General features: G+C 61.8%; 2 protein-coding genes across 9 annotated transcripts in view; one reads left to right on the top strand and one right to left on the bottom strand.

Annotated features, from left to right (window-relative positions):
- Nucleotides 1-234: 234 nt before the first annotated feature.
- RCOR2 (REST corepressor 2) lies at nt 235-6,344 on the top strand. 2 transcript variants are annotated; one of them, XM_065936526.1, is made up of 13 exons: nt 235-306; nt 1,956-2,194; nt 2,901-2,957; nt 3,233-3,313; nt 3,553-3,605; nt 3,693-3,854; nt 3,967-4,091; nt 4,185-4,254; nt 4,343-4,558; nt 4,884-4,961; nt 5,098-5,155; nt 5,295-5,524; nt 5,642-6,344. In XM_065936526.1, exons 2-13 carry the CDS (start codon nt 2,068-2,070, stop codon nt 5,954-5,956), a joined length of 1,572 nt encoding a protein of 523 aa, XP_065792598.1. In that variant the 5' UTR covers nt 235-306; nt 1,956-2,067; the 3' UTR covers nt 5,957-6,344. The 2 variants fall into 2 exon arrangements, with proteins under 2 accessions (XP_065792598.1, XP_065792599.1); XM_065936527.1 differs by lacking the exons at nt 235-306; nt 5,295-5,524 and having other exon boundaries at nt 1,388-2,194.
- Nucleotides 6,345-6,760: 416 nt separating this feature from the next.
- Nucleotides 6,761-20,630, bottom strand: part of MARK2 (microtubule affinity regulating kinase 2) — a 54,992-nt gene continuing 41,122 nt past the window's right edge. For 2 of the 7 annotated variants that reach the window (XM_065937592.1, XM_065937595.1), the window contains exons 4-19: nt 18,942-18,990; nt 18,576-18,641; nt 18,416-18,486; nt 18,143-18,199; nt 17,245-17,481; nt 16,688-16,807; nt 16,490-16,589; nt 16,300-16,412; nt 15,172-15,304; nt 14,764-14,942; nt 14,348-14,445; nt 13,408-13,569; nt 12,524-12,781; nt 11,468-11,494; nt 9,497-9,541; nt 6,761-8,863 (exon numbers count right to left, since the gene is read on the bottom strand). In XM_065937592.1, coding sequence (XP_065793664.1) covers nt 8,503-8,863; nt 9,497-9,541; nt 11,468-11,494; nt 12,524-12,781; nt 13,408-13,569; nt 14,348-14,445; nt 14,764-14,942; nt 15,172-15,304; nt 16,300-16,412; nt 16,490-16,589; nt 16,688-16,807; nt 17,245-17,481; nt 18,143-18,199; nt 18,416-18,486; nt 18,576-18,641; nt 18,942-18,990 — 2,076 coding nt within the window. In that variant the 3' untranslated portion in view covers nt 6,761-8,502. The remainder of the gene's footprint in view (nt 8,864-9,496; nt 9,542-11,467; nt 11,495-12,523; nt 12,782-13,407; nt 13,570-14,347; nt 14,446-14,763; nt 14,943-15,171; nt 15,305-16,299; nt 16,413-16,489; nt 16,590-16,687; nt 16,808-17,244; nt 17,482-18,142; nt 18,200-18,415; nt 18,487-18,575; nt 18,642-18,941; nt 18,991-20,630) is intronic. The other 5 variants (XM_065937594.1, XM_065937593.1, XM_065937597.1 and 2 more) reach the window with 5 other exon arrangements.

The raw sequence follows: 20,630 nt of genomic DNA, 5'->3' as shown, positions 1-20,630 counted from the left end.
CGGCTGGGTGGCCCCAGTTGTGGCCCGACAGCACCGCAGCCGGGTGGGGTCGGGCCTGACTCTGCCCGGCCGCCCTCAGGAGCCCCCGGGACCTGGAGGCCCCGGCCGGGTCGTGGCCCGACCGCAGGACCCCGGCCGGCTGGCCGCAGGCAGCGTGTGGGGGCGGGGACCCCTGGCTGGGCCCGGGGTTGCTTCTAAATTTAGGAATCTGATTACAGAGTGGCCGAGGAAGGGAAGGGAAGGGAGAGGAGGGTGCGAGCGCCGGCTCGGCTCAGCCTGGGCACAGCGGGGTGTGCCCGGGCGGAGGTGCGTCTGGGAGTGCGGGGTTCGGGTGGGAGGGGCCGCGGGCGGGAGGGGGCCTCGGCCTGTGTGCGCCGCAGCACGTGCCTGGGGCGGCGGGGACGGGCACCGGCGCGGCTCGCAGGCTCCGAGCCGCCGCCGCCGGTGTGTGTGCTGGCTCTTTGTGTGCCTGGCAGGGTGGCTGGGTCTGGCTTTGAAAGTCTCTGCCCACCCCCTCCCCCCTCTCCGTCTGTGCCGCGCTACCCGCTTCCCGGTCTGTCACTCTGCCCGTGCTCGTCCTGGGGGAGGGGGCTGCTGCTCCCAGCTGGGGTGACAGTGAACTCGGGGCGGGGGTGGGGGGGCAGGGAGGACAGACCCCCAGCTTCCCCCCAATCTGCAGTCCAGGTCTTCCCCTGCACTTCCCACGCCCCATCCCGCAACCCCATGGGCCACTGTTTTGGGGTGCGCATTGCAGCCGTTAAAGGGAATTGAGGTGACCCCTGGGGACCCACAGATGCACACCAGAAGCCAGGCTCCTTGGCCCGGTAGCTCCTGGAGGAATTCAATCCTCGCCTGTCCGGCCTCCCATCCGCTCTGGCCCCCAAGGGCGCATGAAGTGTGTGTGTGGGGGGGGTCCCCCCTGCGGAAGGGGGGGCGGGGAGTTCCTTGGCAGGAAGGGAAATGGAAGGAAAAGCTGGGCTCCACCCGGGCGGGCGGGCGGGCAGGCGGCCTCAGGGCCCCCGGGGCAGGCGGCGGTAACCCGAGCCCGCTGCTGTGTGGGGCTGGTGTGCGCGTGGGTGGGGCTGACCCCTGGCTACTCCTGGGGGTGAGGTGGGGGGGCAGAGGGTCTCTCCCAGGGGGGCAAGTCTGCGAGCCCCGCGGGCCGGCTGAGGGAAACGCGCGCCACCCGGGTCCTGACCCCACCCCCCGGAGGTCTAGCCCCGGCCCCCAGGCCCCGCCCCCCGGGCCCTGCCTCCCACCCCAGGGCCAGATGTTCAGCTGGCGGAGGCATCGGCTGGGGGAGGGGTGCTGAGGCCGCAGCCGGCACTACTTCCCTGCCAGCAGCTTCATTGTGTGCGCGAGGAGCGAGCGGCGGCGGAGAGCGGGCGGGAGGGCGAGCGAGCGAGCAGCCCGAGCGCGCCGGGAGAGCGAGCGAGCGAGCGCGCCGGCGAGGGTGCGAGGCGGCGCCCGCGGCTGCGCTCCCCCGCCTCCCGGCAACTCTGCCCCAGCGCCGCGCGCCGTGCGCGCCGTCCCGCCGCCGCCGCCGGCTGCCGTCGCAGGCGGGGGTCTGGTCCGGACTGGGGTCCCCGCCCGGGGAGTGGGGCATCCTGGTGCAGCCTAGAGACGCGGAGCTCGCGGGGAGGGGCGGGGGCGGGCGTCAGTTGCGCCGCAGCGCCCGCTCGCTGAACTGCGTGGGCAGGCGGGCAATTGGGGCTCCAGGGCGCCCCGAGGGCAGGTTGCCCCGACTTCTCCGGGGAGCCCCCAATTCCGTGGGGGCGTACAGAGCGAGCGCGCTGCAGCCGCACCGGACCTTACGGCTCTTCCCCCGCGTACCCCACTTCTACACAAACTTTTCTGACGCCCCTCACTTCTGGGGGTCGCGGAGAGTGCTGGGCTGCCCGCTGGGCTTCTGCCCCGCCGGACCCTAGCCACGCTTGACCTCCTGCCTCTCCTAGCCTCAGTGGCGACCCCTCCAGGCCGGGCCGGGCACGGCACTCCGGGCGAGCGCGGCAACCACCGCGGCTCTGCGAAGGCTCCCGCGCCCCCCGGGGCAGCTGGGCGGGGGTGATGCCCTCGGTGATGGAGAAACCGAGCGCGGGCTCCGGGATCCTGTCCCGCAGCCGAGCCAAGACGGCGCCCAACGGTGGACAGCCGCACTCGGAGGATGACAGCAGCGAGGAGGAGCACTCGCACGGTGAGCCCGGCAGCCTGGGGTTAAAGGCGCACCGGCCGGTTGGGGGTGGTGGGCGGCTCGGGGGAGAGTTGCCGACCCCAGGGGTACTATTAGGCATGGTTCCTGCCCTCCCTGAATCGGAGCCTCTGCTTTGCTGCCCCCAAGCCGGCATGGGGAATCTGGAGGCTGGGCCCCTAGCTGCCGGGGAGGCGCTCCTGCCTGCCCCCTCCCTGCCCTCCGTCCCCGAGGTACTCAGGCGTCCCTCCCTTTCACAGCTTAGGCTCCTCATACCTTACCACCTTGCAGGGGACTGAGGTCTGGCCGGGGCAGGAGCTGGAAAGACACCTCCACACCAAGCCGTGAGGCTCATGTGGTGGGGAGGAGCCTTGGATTCCCTGCAGGGCTGTGGTCCAGGTCTAGGGGCAGCCCTCCAACCCCCCCCACCCCCCCACCAAGTCAGAACAAAGGGCTCTGCTGGGCCTGGGCTTTAAAACTGGCCCCTATCCTCCCCCCTCCACGCCCCCCCCCCCCCCCAGGGCTATGGCTGGGCAGGTCTCTCCCTTTTCCAGTTGCTTCTGTAACTGAGGGTAACTGAGGAGATGGTCAGGGAAAAGTGAGCCTCCTGAAAGGTGGGGGCCCTGGGTGGTCAGGAAGGAGAACTCCAGGCCAGCCACATCCTCCCGCCCTCCCTCCCTGGAGTCCTGACTGCCTCCCCCTGGCTCCACAGACAGCATGATCCGCGTTGGAACCAATTACCAGGCCGTAATTCCGGAGTGCAAGCCTGGTGAGTGGCAGGACAGGCTGTGAAGGGAGGGGACTTGAGGGCCGGTGGCTTGGCCCTGAGCCCCACCTGGGGGAGCCCTTGACTGGCGCCCACTGGTGGGGCAGGCAGGGGTTGGTGGCCGGCCCTGTGGCATGGTTAGTTTTCCTGCTCGGCCTTCCTGTCTGGTTCTCTGCCCCTCCTTCCCCTCGGGCCTCACCTACAGGCCTCACTCTGCCGCCCTCTGGCCATGGGTCCAGGCCAGGGCCAGCTGGGCGATGGTGTCCTTTGCCTTTCAGAGAGCCCTGCACGCTACAGTAACAAGGAGCTGAAGGGGATGTTGGTGTGGTCCCCCAACCACTGTGTGTCAGATGCCAAGCGTGAGTGGGGTGGGACCCTGGGTTCATGTCTACCCTTGGGAGCTGGGGGCCTGGTTCTCCTGTCAGCTGCCGGCCGGCTCTTCTCAGAAGTGGGCTAGAGGCCGAGACATGTGGGTTCAACCCCTGCCCTGGGGCTCAGGGTCAGGGGCCTAGTCCCTGGGGGCATACCCCTGTCTGGACAGGCCTGGGTTAGAAGTTGTAACCCCTCCTTCAAGAGCTGGCTCCTCCCGCCCCTGCAGTTGACAAGTACATTGCGATGGCCAAGGAGAAGCACGGTTACAACATCGAGCAGGTGAGCCTCGGCCCCGCAGGGATTCAGGGAGGAGAGAGCACGGTGCTGGGGGCAGCTGAGCCCGAGTCCTTCTCTCTCCTGGGCCAGGCACTGGGCATGCTCCTGTGGCATAAACACGACGTAGAGAAGTCGCTGGCTGACCTGGCCAACTTCACCCCATTCCCGGATGAGTGGACGGTAGAGGACAAAGTGCTGTTTGAACAGGCCTTTGGCTTCCATGGCAAGTGCTTCCAGCGGATCCAGCAGATGGTAAAGCCCTCCACCCCTGTCGGCGTTCCTTGGCCGCTTCTTTCTGATAAGCCTTCCCGGGGCCTGGAGTCTTAAGTGGGCTCCAGCCTTTGGCATTGCCCCCTGCCCCCAGCTGCCTGACAAGCTGATTCCCAGCCTGGTGAAGTATTACTACTCTTGGAAGAAGACCCGCAGCCGGACCAGTGTGATGGACAGACAGGCTCGGCGGCTTGGGGGCCGAAAGGACAAGGAAGACAGGTGGGGGCCTGGGGAAGCTGTGGGTGGGGGTAAGTGGCGGTCCTGCAGGCCCTAGCCCCTGCCTCACCCGCTCCTTGGCCCCCGTGTAAGCAGCGATGAGCTTGAAGAAGGACGAGGAGCCGTGAGTGAGGGGGAGCCGGACGCTGGAGACCCCAAGAGAGAGGTGAGGGGGCAGAGCTCTGCTGGCCCGCCCGCTGGCCCACCCTCTCCTTGGGCTCTGCACTGCCTACCTCCTCTCCTTTCCCTGGCAGCCTCTGCCCTCTCGGCCCCTGAATGCCCGCCCGGGCCCAGGAAAGAAGGAGGCCCAGGGCTCCCAGTACCGCCACCATCCGCTGAGAACTCGGAGGCGCCCGCCCAAAGGCATGTACCTGAGCCCCGAGGGCCTCACCGCAGTGTCGGGGAGCCCAGACCTTGCCAACCTCACGCTTCGCGGCCTTGACTCCCAGCTCATCTCCCTCAAGCGCCAGGTAGGGGGCCCAGGGAAAGGAGGAGCTATGAGGGGACAGTCAGCAGCTGGGAACTCTTGACCGGGGGCAGCTGAGCTGTAAGGGGGGTTGTGTGGTTGCCAAGCCCGCATCTTCCCCATTCTCTGGACTTCTGGGTAACTTGATGTTCTTTTTTGGTCATTAAAAAAAATAATAATAACGCTGGTCTTTGAAAAGGGGCGAATCCCAGTGTCTCCCCTACTGGATGGTTGTGAGCGATGAGATGAGGTAGATGGCTGGGTGAGGGTTGCTATTGATGGCCTCCTGGCGTGGAGTTTGATGGCCCTCCCTTGACTTACCTTCCCAGGTGCAAAGCATGAAGCAGACCAATAGCAGCCTCCGCCAAGCCCTGGAGGGCGGCATTGATCCACTCCGCCCCCCTGAGGTGAGGCTGCTCTTCCAAGTTCAGGGGGAGGAGGGACTCTGGCTGGCGGCAGAGCAAGAAAGGGGAGTTTGGTTTGGAGAGCAGGCCCTCTGTTCCCCTATTTTTGAGCCTCAAGGATCCACGCCTTGCTCTGCAGGCCAATACCAAGTTCAACTCCCGCTGGACCACGGATGAGCAGCTCTTGGCCGTACAAGGTGGGTGAGGCTCTGGGGAGAACAGAGGGCCCCAGGAGTGTCTGCTTCCCCCCAGGGAGCTGGGGCAGAGGGGAAGGATCAGGGAAGTAACTAGATCTGAGGCGGTATTCACACTCTGCTGCCCTTTTGACCCTTGCAGCCATCCGTAGGTATGGCAAAGACTTTGGGGCTATTGCAGAGGTGATTGGGAACAAGACTCTGACCCAGGTGAAGACGTTCTTTGTGAGCTACCGGCGCCGCTTCAATCTGGAGGAGGTGCTGCAGGAGTGGGAGGCCGAGCAGGATGGGGCCCCTGGCGCCCCGGTCCCCATGGAGGAGGCTAGGAGAGGGGCTCCCTTGCCAGCCCCAGCCCTAGAGGAAGATGATGAGGTGAGAAGGGGAGAGAGAAATGCTGCAGAGGAGAGAGGAGAGGAACCACCTCCGTCCTTAAAGGCTGGGCTGAGGGCCTGCGCGAACCTGGTTTCTCACCCTTCTGTCTCCCCTCAGGTCCAGATTACATCCGTCTCCACGTCGGGACCCCGATCGGGGCCCCCTGCGCCGCCCCCTCCTCCACCCCCCGCCTCGCTGTCCCAGCCGCCCCCACTGCTGAGGCCACCCTTGCCCACGGCCCCCACCCTGCTTCGCCAGCCACCCCCACTCCAGCAGGGCCGTTTCCTTCAGCCCCGGCTGGCCCCCAACCAGCCGCCGCCACCTCTCATCCGCCCTGCCCTGGCTGCCTCCCGCCACAGTGCCCGCCCTGGCCCTCAGCCCCCACCCACCCTGATTGGAGCCCCTCTGGAGCCTCCAGCACCCTCGCTCTGAGCCACGAGGCTCTCCGCCAACCAGAGGCTCCAGAACCCCTCGGCAGGGCGTCCTTGGGGACCTCCGGCTTCACCAAGGACAGAAGGGACTAGAGCTTGCGCCAGGTCTCTCGAGGACCCGGAGCTGCTGCGACGGGCGTAGCTGGCCCTGTGGGTCCTGCACGTTGTTTCTGGTGGCCAAGCCCGGCCAGGGTCTGGGGCTTTGCGAGCTGGCCTGAGGATACTTTCTTTTCCTGGCTGGGACTGGAATGGCTGCCTCCTAGGCTGCCAGGGCTTGGCCTTTGGTCCTGCCCTTCGTGTGTAGGGGGTAGTGACCATAGCGTGGGGGCTGGGGGCGAGGACAGTTTAAGGTGTTGGCTGTTCTTCCTCTTTCCCTTCTTGTAGCAATAAGTCTGGGTGAGGTGGGGAGGGTGCTGGAGGGGGGAGGTGGGCAGAGAGGTCCCCTGGGGCCAGGGAGGTAGCTCTCCAGTCTTCAGGGGCTGGGTGGGGAGTGCTGAGGAGCTCTGAGGGTGCCCCCCCTGCCCACAAACCTAGAGAAAGGAGGGTTGGGAACATATGCAGACATGGGTTTATTTTTCAATGTTTTTTTTTAAAAATAAAACCTTCAAGCTCACTGAATCTTCTTTTGGTTTAAGGGTCCCAGGCTGAGTGTCTCTGTCGGGGCCGTGGGTCCACTCAGCACTGTCCTTTCCCCAGGCCCCAGACAGAAATCCATTCTCCCCAGCAAGGCAGGTGGGTTGGGCCGTATCTTGCCCATGGGGCCTGGGTCCCTGCCCAGCTGGGCTAAGAAACAGGAGGCGGCAGCTCGGATTCCAAACATTCTCTTTATTACGTGTTTGATCCAGAGGGGGGACTAAGTGCAGGAGGGGGGCTGGGTGGGGAGGGGCCACCTTGCCTGGGGGCCCCCCCGGCCACCGCCCCCTCGGGAGCCAAGCCTTGCCCTCCGGGCCCCTGGGAGCACCCGGGCTGTTCCATGGGGCAGGAGGGGGGGGAGGAGGGGGAGCCCTTGGTAGGAGCCGGAGCCCACAGTCAGGGCTTGGGGCGGGAGGGCTGAGGTTGGCAAGGCCCCTTCCTGGGACCCAAGGGCTCGACTTGCCATGGAGCCAGGCCTGGGAGTGGGGTGATGAGTAGGGGTGGAGTCATCATAAATCAAAAAAAAAAAAAAATAATAAAATAATAAAATAAAAAATAAAACCCATCACAAAAAAATGTACAACTCAGGTGAGGGTAGAGGCAGCCTCTGTTTAGGACCCCCTCCCCCAATTTCTCAAGAACAGAAACAGCAGAGAAATAAATTAAGGGATGCAGCGGCTGCCACCAACCAAGCGCCCATAACCAGCCACTCCCACACTGGCTGCGGAGGTCGGCGAGCTGGGAGGCCCTTGGCCTATCTGCCCCCCAGCCCCGTGGAGGGCAGAGGCTCCGGGCCCCGCTGCCCCCCGCAGCCTCGGCCAGGCGGCCCTGGAGGCCCCGGGCAGTGTCTCCTGAGAGGAGGGGCGACAGTGTGAGGAAGAGAAGGCAAGGCCGAGATGAGTGGTGAGGGAAGTCACTGCTATGGAAGTAGCTGGTGCCCAGATTAATGCCAATGAAGAGGAGCAGCGGGGAGAGGACTGGCGAGGGGGCTGTGCTTTCAGACAAAGGCTCTCCCAGAAAGGAGGATGCCATCGTCCCTATTCCGGAGACTAGCAGCCCGGGCGGCCCATCTGCCCTGCGGTCCCCTCCCCTCTCCCAGCCCTGGGGTCAGCCCCGCCTTCTACCCAGGAGGGGGTGACAGAAGATGGCACAGACTTTTTGAGGAGGGGAACAAACGTCCCCACAGCAGCTTGTGGAAGGAAATGCCCAGCCTCTGGGGAAGGAGGGGCAGAGGATACAGTGTGGAGGGAGGCCGAGCCCCGCGCCTAGCCTGCCAGCCCCAGGCCGCCGCCAGCACCCCCGCCCCAGCCCCCAGCCGCCCAGGCCTCCAGCCCAGGGGCCTGAGGTCAGGGGAAGGCCACCTCTGGTGGTTTGCTTGGAGGGGAAGGAGGAGAGGAGAGGGGAGAAGCCCAAAGTGGGCCTGGCGGAGGGCCTGACAGGGAACTCCACCACTCTTGCCTGAGAGTGTTCCAGCCCTGAGCCACCCTCCCGGGAAACCCCACAGATCCAGTCTCGACTGTCCCAATGGGGCAGGGAGGAAAGGTGGCCGCTGGGAATTTTTTTTTTCTTTTTTCTTTTTGGTAATAAAAAATTTCTTGGTTTAGGCGAAATACTCTGTGCAACCGCAGTACCGAGGGGGAGCCCTGCCCCCCCACCCCTCCCCCCCTTCCTTTGCCTCCTGTGGGAGAGAGGGGGAAGGGGGGCTATGTGGGCAGGGGTAACCGTGGGGAGGGGGAGAGAACCGTCTCCCATCCCCACAAACATGGAAGAAAAAACTGAGAAGGGTGGGGAGGGAAGTGCCAGCAGGGGAGACACACCGATCCATCTCTGCAGTCCGGCCCGGGCGGGCGGAGCGCCGGCCCCAGCAGCTAAGTCCAGCTGGCCGCCTCCACGCCCCCCACTCCTGGCAGCCTATTAAAGCTTAAGCTCATTGGCTATTTTGGAGGCAATGTTTTTGAAGGCCATGGAGGTGCCCGATATCCGCTTAAAGCGAACCCCGTTGAGAGACAGCCGCGGCAGTTTGCACACCTCCATCTCCCACTGCACGAAGTTCTCGTGGCCGGGCGTGCCGTGCATGCAGAGCAGCATGTACTTCTCGTGCAGCTCGCTCTGGCAGCTGTTGGCGTCCAGCACCTTGCGGATCTCCCGCATCATCTCGTTGGGCTCCATGGAGCTCGTGGTCTTCATGCTCCACGTGAAGCGCAGTGAGCGGGGCTTGGCCTCCCGAAACTCTTCCTTCTCTTTGTCGTTGCTGCCGCTGCCCACCACGTGAGGTCTGCGGAGAGGGCAGAGGCGGGCGTCAGGCGGGGGCCGTGGTGTCCCACCCACGGGAGCGCCCCCCTGGCAGATGGACCCTGAGACCAGAGAGGACAGTGGGAGGGTGCCCCGGAGGCAGCGGTGCTGGAAGAGGGAGCGTTAGAGCTGGGCCGGGGAGCAGAGCGGGGCGAGGAGGGTGGGCAGTCCTGCACCCCCGTCTCTCAGGGCAGAGCGGGGAGGAGAAGCCAGCCTCTGGCCAGGGGTGATGAGGTGACAGCTCCATGCTTTCCTTCGAAGAGGAGAGGGCCGGGGAAGAACAGGGAGCAGCGCACAGTAGCCCCGAGCAGTTCACAGACTGGACAGAGAGAAGCGGCTGCTTCACGAGAGCTGAGCTTGTCCGTGGGTGGGAGTCTGTAGCCCCAACCACCCGGCCTGGGGCTCCTGCTTCCAGAATCTACCGAATCTCAGGAGAAGGGCCCACACCTGCTGCGGTGGGGGTGAGGGGTGCTCTGAGGAGAGGGAGGCCCCACGAGGGTGGAGACAGGGCAGAAGCACGGGAGGAGAGCCGTGTGGCAGAAGGAAGAGAGGAGCAGGAGGCTCGTGGCGAGCCCAGTGGCCCGCGCAGGGCCGGCGCCGGCTCCAGCCCTCTCACCTGAGCGTCTCCACTCGGTCTTTGCTTTCAGGTTCATTCAGGTTCCTCAAAAAACAGAGCGAGGGAGAGTTTAGTGCTGGGACCTCTGTGAGGGCGGGTCCGGGGAGGTGCCACCGGTGGGTGGGCGGGACCCAAGCCCAGAAGGCCACTTGCCCATCACTGGCAGGCCGTGCGGCTCGGTGGCCCTCGGCCCCTCACGCTGGCCGCGTGACTGTCCCTCTCCAACAGAGAGCCCAGCACGGTGGGGGGGCTGCCCCTCCCCACACGGAGATCCGTGCCAGCGAGGAGGGTGTGGATGTGCGTGCGCTCATGGAGCACACAGCCCACAGCCAGGGCTCTGGGGAGTGGGGTCCTGCTCTCGGGCCCCAGGGCTGGGTCTCAGAACTGTGGTCCTCTCAGAGGGAAGGGGCGAGGGGATAAATAGAGGCCTTCCTCCGGAGGCTCAAAGGGCTAAGACCTGCTGGGAGTGTGCCTGGGGCTCAGTGCCTGGGGCTGGATGATGGGGGGGAGAAGGGCCCTGAGGCCTGCTGGAGACAGGCTTGCCTCCCTCTTTCTTTTATAACTCCCCTGCCTGCCAGGCCATCTGCTGATACAGAAGGGAGACGGAGGGCAGGGCAGGGCAGGGCAGACACCTTGGGAGGGTGGGTGGGGAAGAGGTCTGGCCCCAGTGAGCGGCTTCTCCAGCTCCTGGCTGGAAGATGGGTGCCTGGAGCCGGGGAACTGGGGGTGCAGAGGAGAGCAAGGATGGAGGAGAGAAAGAGCAGCAGCAGCACATGTAAAAGGAACACAAAGAGACGACAGACACACGAACGCAAACCAGCGCGCTGCGAGCAGGCGCCTGCACTGAGCAGGGGAAGGAGCCTGGCTGCTCTCTCGGGCCCCACCTGGCTCCTGCCCGTGGGTGGAGGCACCCTGCAGAGCAGGCCCCCACCGGGGCCCCATGAGTCAACAGCCAGCCATGCACCGAAGAGCTGGGGAGTGGTGGGCGGAAGGGGAAAGCCTGGAGACCCTGTCTCAGCCGTCTGTCAGCCGGGCACCGGCTGCTGTCATGTGTCCCCGCCCCAGGGCAGGGCCTGGGCGGCCAGCCTTGAGGAACCAGGGCTCCAACCTGCTCCTCAGCTTGGTATGCGGCCCACCCAGGCCTCCAGACAGGACGAAGGCAGGGCTGGGGGCGACAGAGCCAGGAGTGGGCCCAGGAAGGCAGCCGCCTGAGTGCGGGAGGATCTCCCTCTGCTGCCAGGGCACAGGGGTAGGACGTCCCAGCTCCTGGCTCTCGGGAAGCCACAGGCCGTAACTGCAGAACACAGCCCAGAGAGGATGCGGCTCAAGTCGCCCAGAAAAGGCTGGAGGCCCGAGGCCTGCTGGGGTGGGGGAGGGGTGGGCTTGTTCCGCGGAGCTGCCAGAAGGGGGTGCTGTGCCCCACTCGAGAGGCAAAGGCTCCTCGGGCCTGAGGCGCCAGGCAGCAGCCTGGACACCCCAGTGTCCCTGCAGGGCCCCTGAAGTCCTGCCATCCCAGAGGACCTGCGGTTCAGGGCACCAGGGAAGAGGAGGCCCAGGAGACCCAGAGTGAGACACCATCCCAGACACACTTCTGACCCGGGTGGAGCTTCTTCAGAGCGCATGCACAGACACGGGAAACGGCCGAAGAGGAGCCCACCACGTTTGTGACCAAAACCCGGGGCAGGGGACCGGGGGGGGGGAGGAGACAATCTTAAAGGGAGAATTCCCTGAAAAGGTCCCCCTTGCTGGGGGACGGGCCCATGGTTTTCAGAGCCATCTGCCCTCAGTGGGCACACGTGGCCTCGTGGGCCACCCTGTCAGAGGCCGTCGCCTTCCCTTTAAGATGGCAGAGAGAGTGCCACACGGACACGGTTAGCAGATGGAGGAGGGCGCAAGAGCCACAGAGGGGCGTTAGTGATGGAGGCAGGACACGGGACACAGACACACACACACAGCGGGCTCAACGCCTACCTTCTGGCAAACCTGAAAGACAGATTTCTAAAAAAACAAACAAAAAAAGACAAAATAAAAAAAGAAATAAAAAAAAAACCAACAAGACGGTATGTGGATAAGCAGGTGGGGAGTGGGCTTTACAGGTTCAAGGGTCACCCCCACTTTCGGAAGAGCCGCTCAGCGAGACTAGAGTCCCAGACACCCCCATCTGCTCACGCCCCACCCTGCAGCCCCACAGCTGTATCCCGAGGTGCAAAGGGGCCCAGCCTGGCTACGCTAGCTGAGTGGGGCAGAGGACAGGAGGAAGGGCAGGCAAACGCACTCTCTCCAGCCTGCTGCTTGCTGGGTGCTGAGCTGCGCTAAGATGGCTGAGGAAGCAGGGGGAGGGAGAGAGGGAGCACCCCACGAGGAGGAACGCTGCTTCTGTGGGTCATCGGGGGCCAGGAGAGAGAAACCTCATGAAGAGGATCTCCACCCTGGCTCCCACACCGGAAAGCGTCAGAGTGCAGCAGGCCGCATGGGAGCCACCCTAGGCCCCCAGCAGTTACTTAGCTCATGGCCTCCGTCCTGGCACACCGCCCCGCCTCCCCCCGCCTCCAGCCCAGCAGACAAATGTGACTGCGACAGACAAAACCGACTGGGTGGCGAGCAAGGAGGTCACACGGGGCGAGACAAGAGACCAGGAGGGACTCTCCTTGCCGGCCGGCCTGGCTCAGGCCTCATGACTTTGCAGCTGCGTCACCAAATATAAGTTTCCATGGGAACCCAGGAGAGAAGAGGGGGGCTTTTATTTTAGCATCTGAGTTCACACTCTCCTAGAGAGGAGGCGGCATCGGCCATCTGCTTGGGCCAGAGAACAAGGGGTGTGTGTGAGAAGCTAGGGAGGCCTGAGAGGGATGGACAGGTCTGAGCGCCTCAGGTGCCAACAAGACTCACTTTCTCAGGCTTCCTGAGCCTGCTTCTAACCCCCTAGGGACCTAACCCCAGTTCTAACCCCAGGTGTTCTCATCCCCTCCCCCAGGCAGGTGCAGGGCCTGACCTCAGTCTCTCTGCTGCCCTAGGCCCCCTACTCACCTGCGTACAAACTTGGAGGTGAATTTGCTGAAGATGCTCCCCGAGGCCCCCCGCCGGCCCTGGCTGTTGCCGGAGGGAGAGGCTGGGGTGACACCGTAGGGCAAATTCTGCTGGTCCCGCACCTGCCGGAGCTGTCCAGCGTGGAAGGTGCTTCGACTGGACACACCCCGGGGGAAATTAGTTCGGTCTGGGGCTCCACCACTGCTGCTGATGTTGTGGGCGGAGGGGGAGGCGACAGGGACACGCTGGGGGGCTGTGCTGTGGGAAAAGAGGTGGGGGTGGGGGAAATGCATCAGGGCACAAGAAGGCGGCCCCCGCCAGCAGCTGGAGCGCCTTGGGGTGGGAAAAGGGGAGGGGGAAGCCAGGGCAAAGGGAGGCAGCCATCACAGAGGACACAGAAGGAAGGGATGTGACCACTGAGGACGCCAGTAAGGTGGGGGGAGAGGAGATGGCTTCAGGGAGGGAGGGAGGCAGGGAAGGATACGTGTGTGGAGAGTAGTACAGGCTGCAGAGGAGCGGCTCCCTCGGAGCCAGGCAGACTGGAACCTCCAGGGGACAATGTTGACCAACCCTCAAGGACCGAGTCCCTGTGATGCTGACTGTCCCCGGGTCCTAAGGAAGTCCAGGAAGGCTCAGAACAAAAAGGCTTCCTTCTGGAGCCTTGGGGCGGCTTCGTGTATGTCTGTTCTGAGAGGGAGAACTGGAGGAGAAGAGGGGTGGTAAGCTACTTTTGCTTCCCTCTACTTCCTGGCTGCAGGAGATAGCTGTCTCTTGTGGCTAAGATGACAGTAACAAAGCAGGACCTCCAGGTGGGAAGAAATTGTGGGGGGCGGAGGAGGGGCAGGCTGAGGGCAGCGGTGCATCAGCTGCCCCAGCACACTTGCCTGGGCCGCGGCACCTCACAGTTACTGTCCGTGGGGGGCAGCCCAGTGGCTTTGTTGGGGTGCACGGAGGCCGACATGGATTTCTGGTGCTGGCGGGGCCGGGCCGCAGAGACCGCGGCGGAAGCAGAAGCCGTGGAGGCCCGGGACCCTGGCATGGTTAGGCTAGGAGACAAAAGCAGCGGAGAGGCCTGGGTTAGGGGCGGGTGGGGGCAGAAGGCTTGGTTAGGAAGCAAAGGCAGGGCGGGAAGGGCCAGAGGGGAGCCTCGGCAGGATGCAGGTCACGCCCAGAAGCAGCAACGGGGCACAAGTCAGAGCCCAGGGAGGCAAGGCTGGGGAGTGGAGGGCAGGGCGAGGAGGGCGAGCGGGCCAGAGCCTGGGGAAGGAAACCCAGAGTGCGGGAAGGCCGACAGGAGGCCACTGCCCCCGGGCTGCAGCGGTCTCCTAGGAATTCTAAGAACAAGGATGTACTGTCGCCAGAAAGAGCAGGGTGCTGCCAAGGGGAGTTTTCGTTAAGCGCAGAAGACAAGGAGCCAGGAACTCAACACCGACAGCAAGGCTGGGGGGTTCTGCCCTCACAGGCACAGCGGGAGTCACCCTCAATGTGCACACCCTTCAGGTGGGCGTCTCTGGGTTCTGCCTTGAGCCGGGGTCCCTGGGGCACTGATGCCCAGCACAGCACAGGTGCCATGCCCTGGCTGTGGTCAAGAAGCAAGAAGGCGGCTGAGATGCTCGTGGAGTCACACTGGGTACCCCGCCAGAAGCAGTCACGGAGCACAGGGAGGAGGCGGGGGGAGAGCAGGGAAGTGCTGGCGCGTGGACGGCTGGACTGGACAGAGCCAGGACGGGACCGGCGAGCGGGAGGGGAGGGGGGCTGCCGACAGACGTCACCGCTGGGGGAGCGGCTCTGGGGGGCGAGGCAGGCAGGGCCCAGGCCTCTCACCTGTCTTTGCCATTCTGGATGGAGGCCTGGCCGAGGCTGGCCCTCTCCAGGAGTGGGGAATTCCTGCTTCGGTTTGTGCTGGTGGAGAGGACGCTGTTCTGTGGGGAAGAAGGGGAAGAGCTGTATCACAGAAAACCAAAGTGGTCACAAAACCGGCTCCCTCCTCCCCTTTCTACCATGAGCAGTGGGAGGGTGTGGGGGTTGGAGGGGGGAAAAGATGTTGCTTTGACTCTGGGGGGCAAGGTTTTCTACAGTAAGCACAAGTGGGCCAGGAGGGAAGGTCAGGCAGGCACCCAAAGGGAGCTGGGCCTGCTTAAGGAAGGAGCTGCCTCGAGAGGACAGGCCCCAGAGCAAGAAGCCGGGTGGGGGCCGGGGAAAGAAGGCGGGGCTGGCCAGGAGGGGGGGGCGTGGCTCACCGTGGAGGGCGTGGGGGTGGTCTTCTTCCTCTCCAGGCCGGGCAGGGGGCTGGCAGGCACTTTGGCTGTGCTGCTGGCCTTCCGTCCTGACTCCCGCTCCTCCTCAGGCCGCTTGTTTTCTGCGTTGTTGCTCTGAGTCTTCTTAGAGTAGGAATTGGAAGTGGGGATGGCAGGGCCAGCTGCTGGGCCAGAGGGACGGGGGGAACGGTAAGGGCGAGAACGGCACGCTGGACACCCACCACGTGCTTCATGCTCCCTACTGCGCTGCCAGAAACCCCGTCACAGAGTTGGAGGGAAGCACAGTGAGCTGCCCAAGGACGTGCTAGGAAGGCTGACGAGGCTCTGAGGCGCCCAGGACCCATCGGGAGACGGGTGAGCCCCACGCCTGCCGCTCTCGGAAGCACTCACCCTGGTCGCTGAAGCGCCGCTGCTTGGGGTTGGCGGAGACGCTGCGCTGTACCTTGTGCGAGGGGGAAGGGGCACTGCTATTGGTCAGATCAGTTGAAGGCCGGGGCTTCAAGGTGATGCTGTCGCCCTCCAGCTGCAAGAACACAAGAGGGAGGGATGAAGAGCTGCTTGTGGACGATCCCACCTCCACGCCACATTCCTGCCGGACACAAATCCACCTGGGCTCCCGTGAGACATGCCCACTGCAAGACCAAAGTACATTTAGGTAAACACAGAGAAAAACAAGTAGCAACGCAGACCCTGACAAAGAGCCAAAGACACACCGACCTCCCCACAAAGACCCCCGCCCTCAGAGAAGGACACGGATACACACATGCGTGCACGTGAGCACGCAAAAATGAGCATTCAGACTCAAGAGACATCCCCCAATACCTCCCGAGCAGGCTAATAATCAAGAAAAGGAGTCTGACACCACCAGGGGGACAGGGAGGCCACACGTGCAAGGGGGACACACAGATGGTAAGCAGGACCCGACTCCCACAGAGACCCATGGGTTCAGGTGCAGACATGGTGACCCAGACAAGCAGAGCAACAATCACGAGGCCTCCAGATGGACAGACACGAGGGATGGACGTACAGGCACCCAGATGCACACTCCCAGACATGAGCACTAAGCAGAACTCAAGGCTCCTATAAGACACAAAGCACCCAGGAATCCCGATACAGAAACACAATTCCTGGTATCAATTCCTGTATCAATTCCTGATACAGAGAGACACAAAATATGTGGAAGCAGACGTCTAGAGGCAACAAAGAACTGACCCAGATGGACTGAGACCCTGTCTAACCAACACAGAGTGAACTAGATATACTCACCGTATGGCAACCCAGACCCAGGCCCGACCCCATCAGCTTTCCTGTTGAACCACTGATGGCCATCAGAGAAAGCAAAGGCCAGAGGGGCCTTAGCGCCCCCAGAGGTGGGGCTTAAAATCAGTCAGTAGAGAGCGCAGCTACACAGCTACTGGGAAATGAGGTCTGCCCTCAACAGCTGCTAGAAGCAGGGCTGCTGCTGACAGAGGACAGCACGCGGGAACGGAGCACGCGGGAATGGAGCGGGGCACACACCTCGGAGCTCTTGTAGCCCAGGAGCAGATAGGTGGCCATCACCTCGTTGTACCTCTGGCCCACCAGTGAGTCCTGGATCTCTTCCCGCGTGTAACCCATGGACACCATCAACTCTGCACGGGAGGGCACACAATTAAGGCAGGTCCTGAGTCCCAGGCAGGCTCAACCTCACTGCCCAGCACAGCCTCACCTGTCCGCCGGGGGTCCTTGTAGTCAGGGAGTGGCTCCACATAAGGCTTTAATTCATCATCTTCGTGACCCACATTCATCCACCGATCTTTCATGATTTGCTGGGGAGCAAAGGGAAGGAGAAGGGCAGAGAGGGAGAACTCAGCCTGGAGGTTTCCTTGGAACCCATGACCTGGCCAGACGGTCTCAGGCTGCTCACCTCTAAAGTGCCTCTCTTGCTGGGATTGAGAATGAGAAATTTCTTGAGCAGGTTTTCACAGTCTGTGGACATGTAGAACGGAATACGGTATTTCCCCCTCAGTACCCGCTCCCGCAGCTCCTGTAGGAGGGAAATTTAAATCACCCAAGGCCAAGGGTTTAAGAAACCTAACATCCAGGCTCCTGATAGTTTGACTGTCCAGGCAGATAGAAATGAAATATGGTAGGAGGCAGAGGGCCTGGGTCAAGGTCCCTCACTAGAGAGGCGGTGCTGTCAGATACCCCACGCCCTCGGGCTTCAGGAGCCTGAGGCTTGCAATCCTGAGTGCCCTGGAGAGGTGAACAAACATACAATTTATCCCCGCCCTCAAGAGAAGAACTGAGATTATTACACTGGGTACATAATGCCTTTTAATAGCTGCTACCTTCTGTAAGCCCTTTGAAGCGCTGGCTCAGGAAAAATGTAGAAAAGCAGTGAAGGTGAGAGGTCGGGGACAAGACCAGAGGCCAAGAGAAGAAATGAGAATTCAAACGATCTAAGCCTGCACTTCACTCCACCTTGAGGTTCTGTCCATCAAAAGGCAGGGATCCGCTGACCAGTGTGTATAGGATAACTCCCAGGCTCCACACATCCACCTCGGGTCCATCATACTTTTTGCCCTGGAAGAGCTCCGGGGCAGCATAAGGAGGACTGCCACAGAAGGTATCCAGCTTGTTCCCAAAGGTGAATTCATTGCTGAAGCCAAAGTCTGCAATCTTGATGTTCATATCAGCATCCAAGAGCAGGTTTTCTGCCTGGAAGGTAAGAAGGAAAATGTCAGGGAACCAAGTGGACCACACCAAGGCACTGGACAGGAAGGGGCAGAGAATAAACAGGAGGCATCTTCAATCTTAGTACTCCAAGTACAGACTGGAGGCAGCCTCCAATCTGTGTGAAGAGGTTGCGCTGGGTTGGAGGAGGGTGGCAAAGGCTGCTCCTCACACAGGGAGCTGTGTGAGGGCTAGGATCCGAAGGCTGAGGGCTGTGAGCTGTGGAAAGCTTCCCTGTCAGGCCTGGGTTAATCGTGGTCATCTGTGAGGACTCAGAGGCCGGGAAGACCCAGAGGTAGTCTCACACACTAACATCTGAGGGACAGAGATGGGAGTGTTCACATCTGCAAAGCAGCTGTGATGAAGCTGTGGGACAGTCAACCCTGTTTCCCCAGCTGGCTGCCAGGCCTGGCAGCACTGGTAGAGGTGAAATGGCAGAGACTCTCCACTCACCGGCGGGAATAGGAGCCTAAGTCCAGTCACACAGGCCTGTGTCAGAAGCAGCCCTAGGGACTTCCTCATCATCTCCAAAAAAATTACAGGCTAGAGCTTCCCTGAACATCAGGGTGTCATGGTTCTGTCACTGTTCACAGAGGTGAACGAGCCAGCCCTGACTCAAAGACACGGAGACGAGAGCATGCCTTACCTTTAGGTCTCTATGAACAATGAACTTCTGGTGACAGTACTGCACAGCAGACACTATCTGAAAGGAAGGAAGAGGCGTCAGCCCGGAGGCACCCGAAGGTGGGCCACACGGGCTGGTGAGCTGCAATCCCGTGACCGACTTCCAGTCTGCCACATGGATAAGCAAAGCCCAAAGGACCCTCCGAGGCTGCTGAAAGACGGGCAGCTACTCCCTGTATGCCGACCCCCCAGAGCAGAGGCTGGGCCCACAGTCCAGGGAGGGAGTCACACCCACCTGGCGGAATTTGGCTCGAGCCTCTTTTTCTTTCATCCTGCCATGAGCCACTAGGTAATCAAACACCTCTCCTGCAAGTGACAGGAGTGGGGTCTACATCAGAGCTGGCTGGGACTGGGAAAGGCAGGGACACAGGAGGAAGAGGCAATTCCATACCTACCTCCACTGGCGTACTCCATGACCAGGTAGAGCGTTTTCTCAGTCTCGATCACTTCAAATAACTTAACTGCGAGAGAAAAGGCCAAGCCCTGAGTCAGAGCAGCTGCAGGGGCCACATGTCAAGCCCCGGCATGCACAGGGGCATCCTCAGAACAAACGTTTCCCCCCCTCCCGAGGACAAGCTCCCCTCGTGGCAGCCACACCGCTATGGACAGCCCTGAGCGCCACGGGCAGAGCCGGACTGAGCTGGGCCTCCCCAGATGCATCCTTGAAGACTCCGGACAGCACTGCGCCTCAGGGAGGAGGACTACGTGTGGGAACTGGAGGCGCGCGGTGGGGGAGGGAGAGGAAAGATGACGGTCCTCACCTATGTTGGGATGGTTCAGAACCTTCATTATTCTTACTTCACGGAAGAGCTGGAAAATAAAATAGCAGCAGGGGTCATGCCTGCTCAGCTTGCTCCCCTCAGGTCCCCTCCAAACAGATCCATTGCTAGGATGCTTTTTCCGAAGGAGCAAACAGGCAGGGTGAAGAAACAGTGTGGCGGTCCAGATCCTCCCTGCCCGTCCCCAAGGGCTGAGAAGGGCCCGAGGGGGAGGAGCAGAGCAAGAAGGGTCAGCGTGAGGCCAGCGGGGCTCTCCCGACCTGCACCCTCAGGGGCAGCATCTGCACGAGCCAACTGCTCCCTCAGGGGCTGTCTACTCAGATCCAGCCCCCCCACAGCAGACGGTTTTGGCTGGGTGCCTCCCAAGGAGGGAGCGTGAGCCCATGGACATGAATATTTAGAACCTGAGCTGCTTCCACGGTTCACAGACAAAGCAGACTCCAGCGTGATCTGTGTGAAGGGGCAGGGAGCTCGGAAGGGGGACCCCACCATCTTCTGACTTACAGAAGTCAGAGGGCTCAGCACTTGTGGGCGCGCCTCTTTCTCCTAGGCCTTGGGGTGGTGACAGAAGAAGCCACTCCTATATATAGCTGATGCCAATTTTAATCAAATCCACCTACACACACTCACGCTCTCTTTGTGAAACAAAATCAGGGACTCCAAACCATATATTTCCATAAAGAAAAATGACAGAAATGAACCCCATCCCCTCTGCGGGGGCCAGAAAATTGGGGGTGGGGTTTTGGTAACTTCTAAGCCTTCCCATTTGCACAAGGAGCAGAACTAGCTGTGTTGTGTTTTGTTTTGTTTTGTTTTGTTTTTTGAGGGGAGGTATGGAGACCTAATTCAGGCTATATTTTATGGGGAGAAAGTGAACCTATCTTTTTTCCCTTTAATGAAGTCCCAGAGCTTTCCTGAGCTGGAAAGGAAATGGGAGACAGGTTTTCCAACCCTTGAGAACCTGATTCTGACCTTCACTCCCTTTTCCTGTTAGAGCCCAGGTTTTTCATTGCTTTCTTCCCTAGCCCAGGAGATACAGTGGGTGAAGAGGCAAAAAGTCCTGGACACCACCTCAGGGCAGTAGTGGGAGCAGCACTGAAATGGGGCCTGAAGACAGCTGCCAGGGTCCCTCCCCTGAGGTCACTCGCTGCGCCTGCAAAGAGTGCCCTCCTAGGAGAGCGTGGAGTTTTCTGAGCTTGGTTAGAGCCCTGAAGAGGCCAGCTTCTTCAAAGTGTGTCGTTCAGGGGTTGCTGCTGGGATCAAATTTAAACAGAGTGACTTGGCCAGAATCAGTCTGGCCTTGGCCACGGAGTGTGTTAACAGGTGACATTTGTCTGGGGCTGGTGTCTCCCAGCTAGGCAGAAGAGGCAGGGAGGAGAGACAGGTGGGAAATAGGACGGCCGAGCCGACGCTGGGAGGCTGAGACACTCCAAAGACCAAATGGCCCACACCAAGCTGGCTTCTGCTCTGTGGGGTCCAAGCCAACGTGTCAAGAGTAGCCCTCTCTCCCTTCCTTCCGGAAAGCTCCCAGCAGGGAAGCCCTGGTGATGACAGCCACGTTTCCTTTGACTCTAAGAACCTTGAGGGGATCCCGGGGGTAACAAAGACAATGGGAAACACCTTGGCACCTCAGCCCACACTGATTCTCTGGGGTCTCTCTCAGTAACAACT

This window comes from Muntiacus reevesi, chromosome 5 (assembly GCF_963930625.1).
Source record: "Muntiacus reevesi chromosome 5, mMunRee1.1, whole genome shotgun sequence".
Classification (NCBI taxonomy): Eukaryota; Metazoa; Chordata; class Mammalia; order Artiodactyla; family Cervidae; genus Muntiacus; species Muntiacus reevesi.
The sequence above is the reverse complement of the archived record's forward strand: the minus strand, read 5'-3'. Positions and strand labels throughout refer to the sequence as shown.

Excerpts from the sequence above, each read along its gene's own strand:
- RCOR2 (XM_065936526.1), top strand. The coding sequence starts at position 2,068 with ATGCCCTCGGTGATGGAGAAACCGAGCGCGGGCTCCGGGATCCTGTCC. Across the intron at positions 3,606-3,692 it reads ACGGTTACAACATCGAGCAG|GCACTGGGCATGCTCCTGTG; the intron begins GTGAGCCTCGGC and ends CTCCTGGGCCAG. Across the intron at positions 4,255-4,342 it reads CTGGAGACCCCAAGAGAGAG|CCTCTGCCCTCTCGGCCCCT; the intron begins GTGAGGGGGCAG and ends TTTCCCTGGCAG.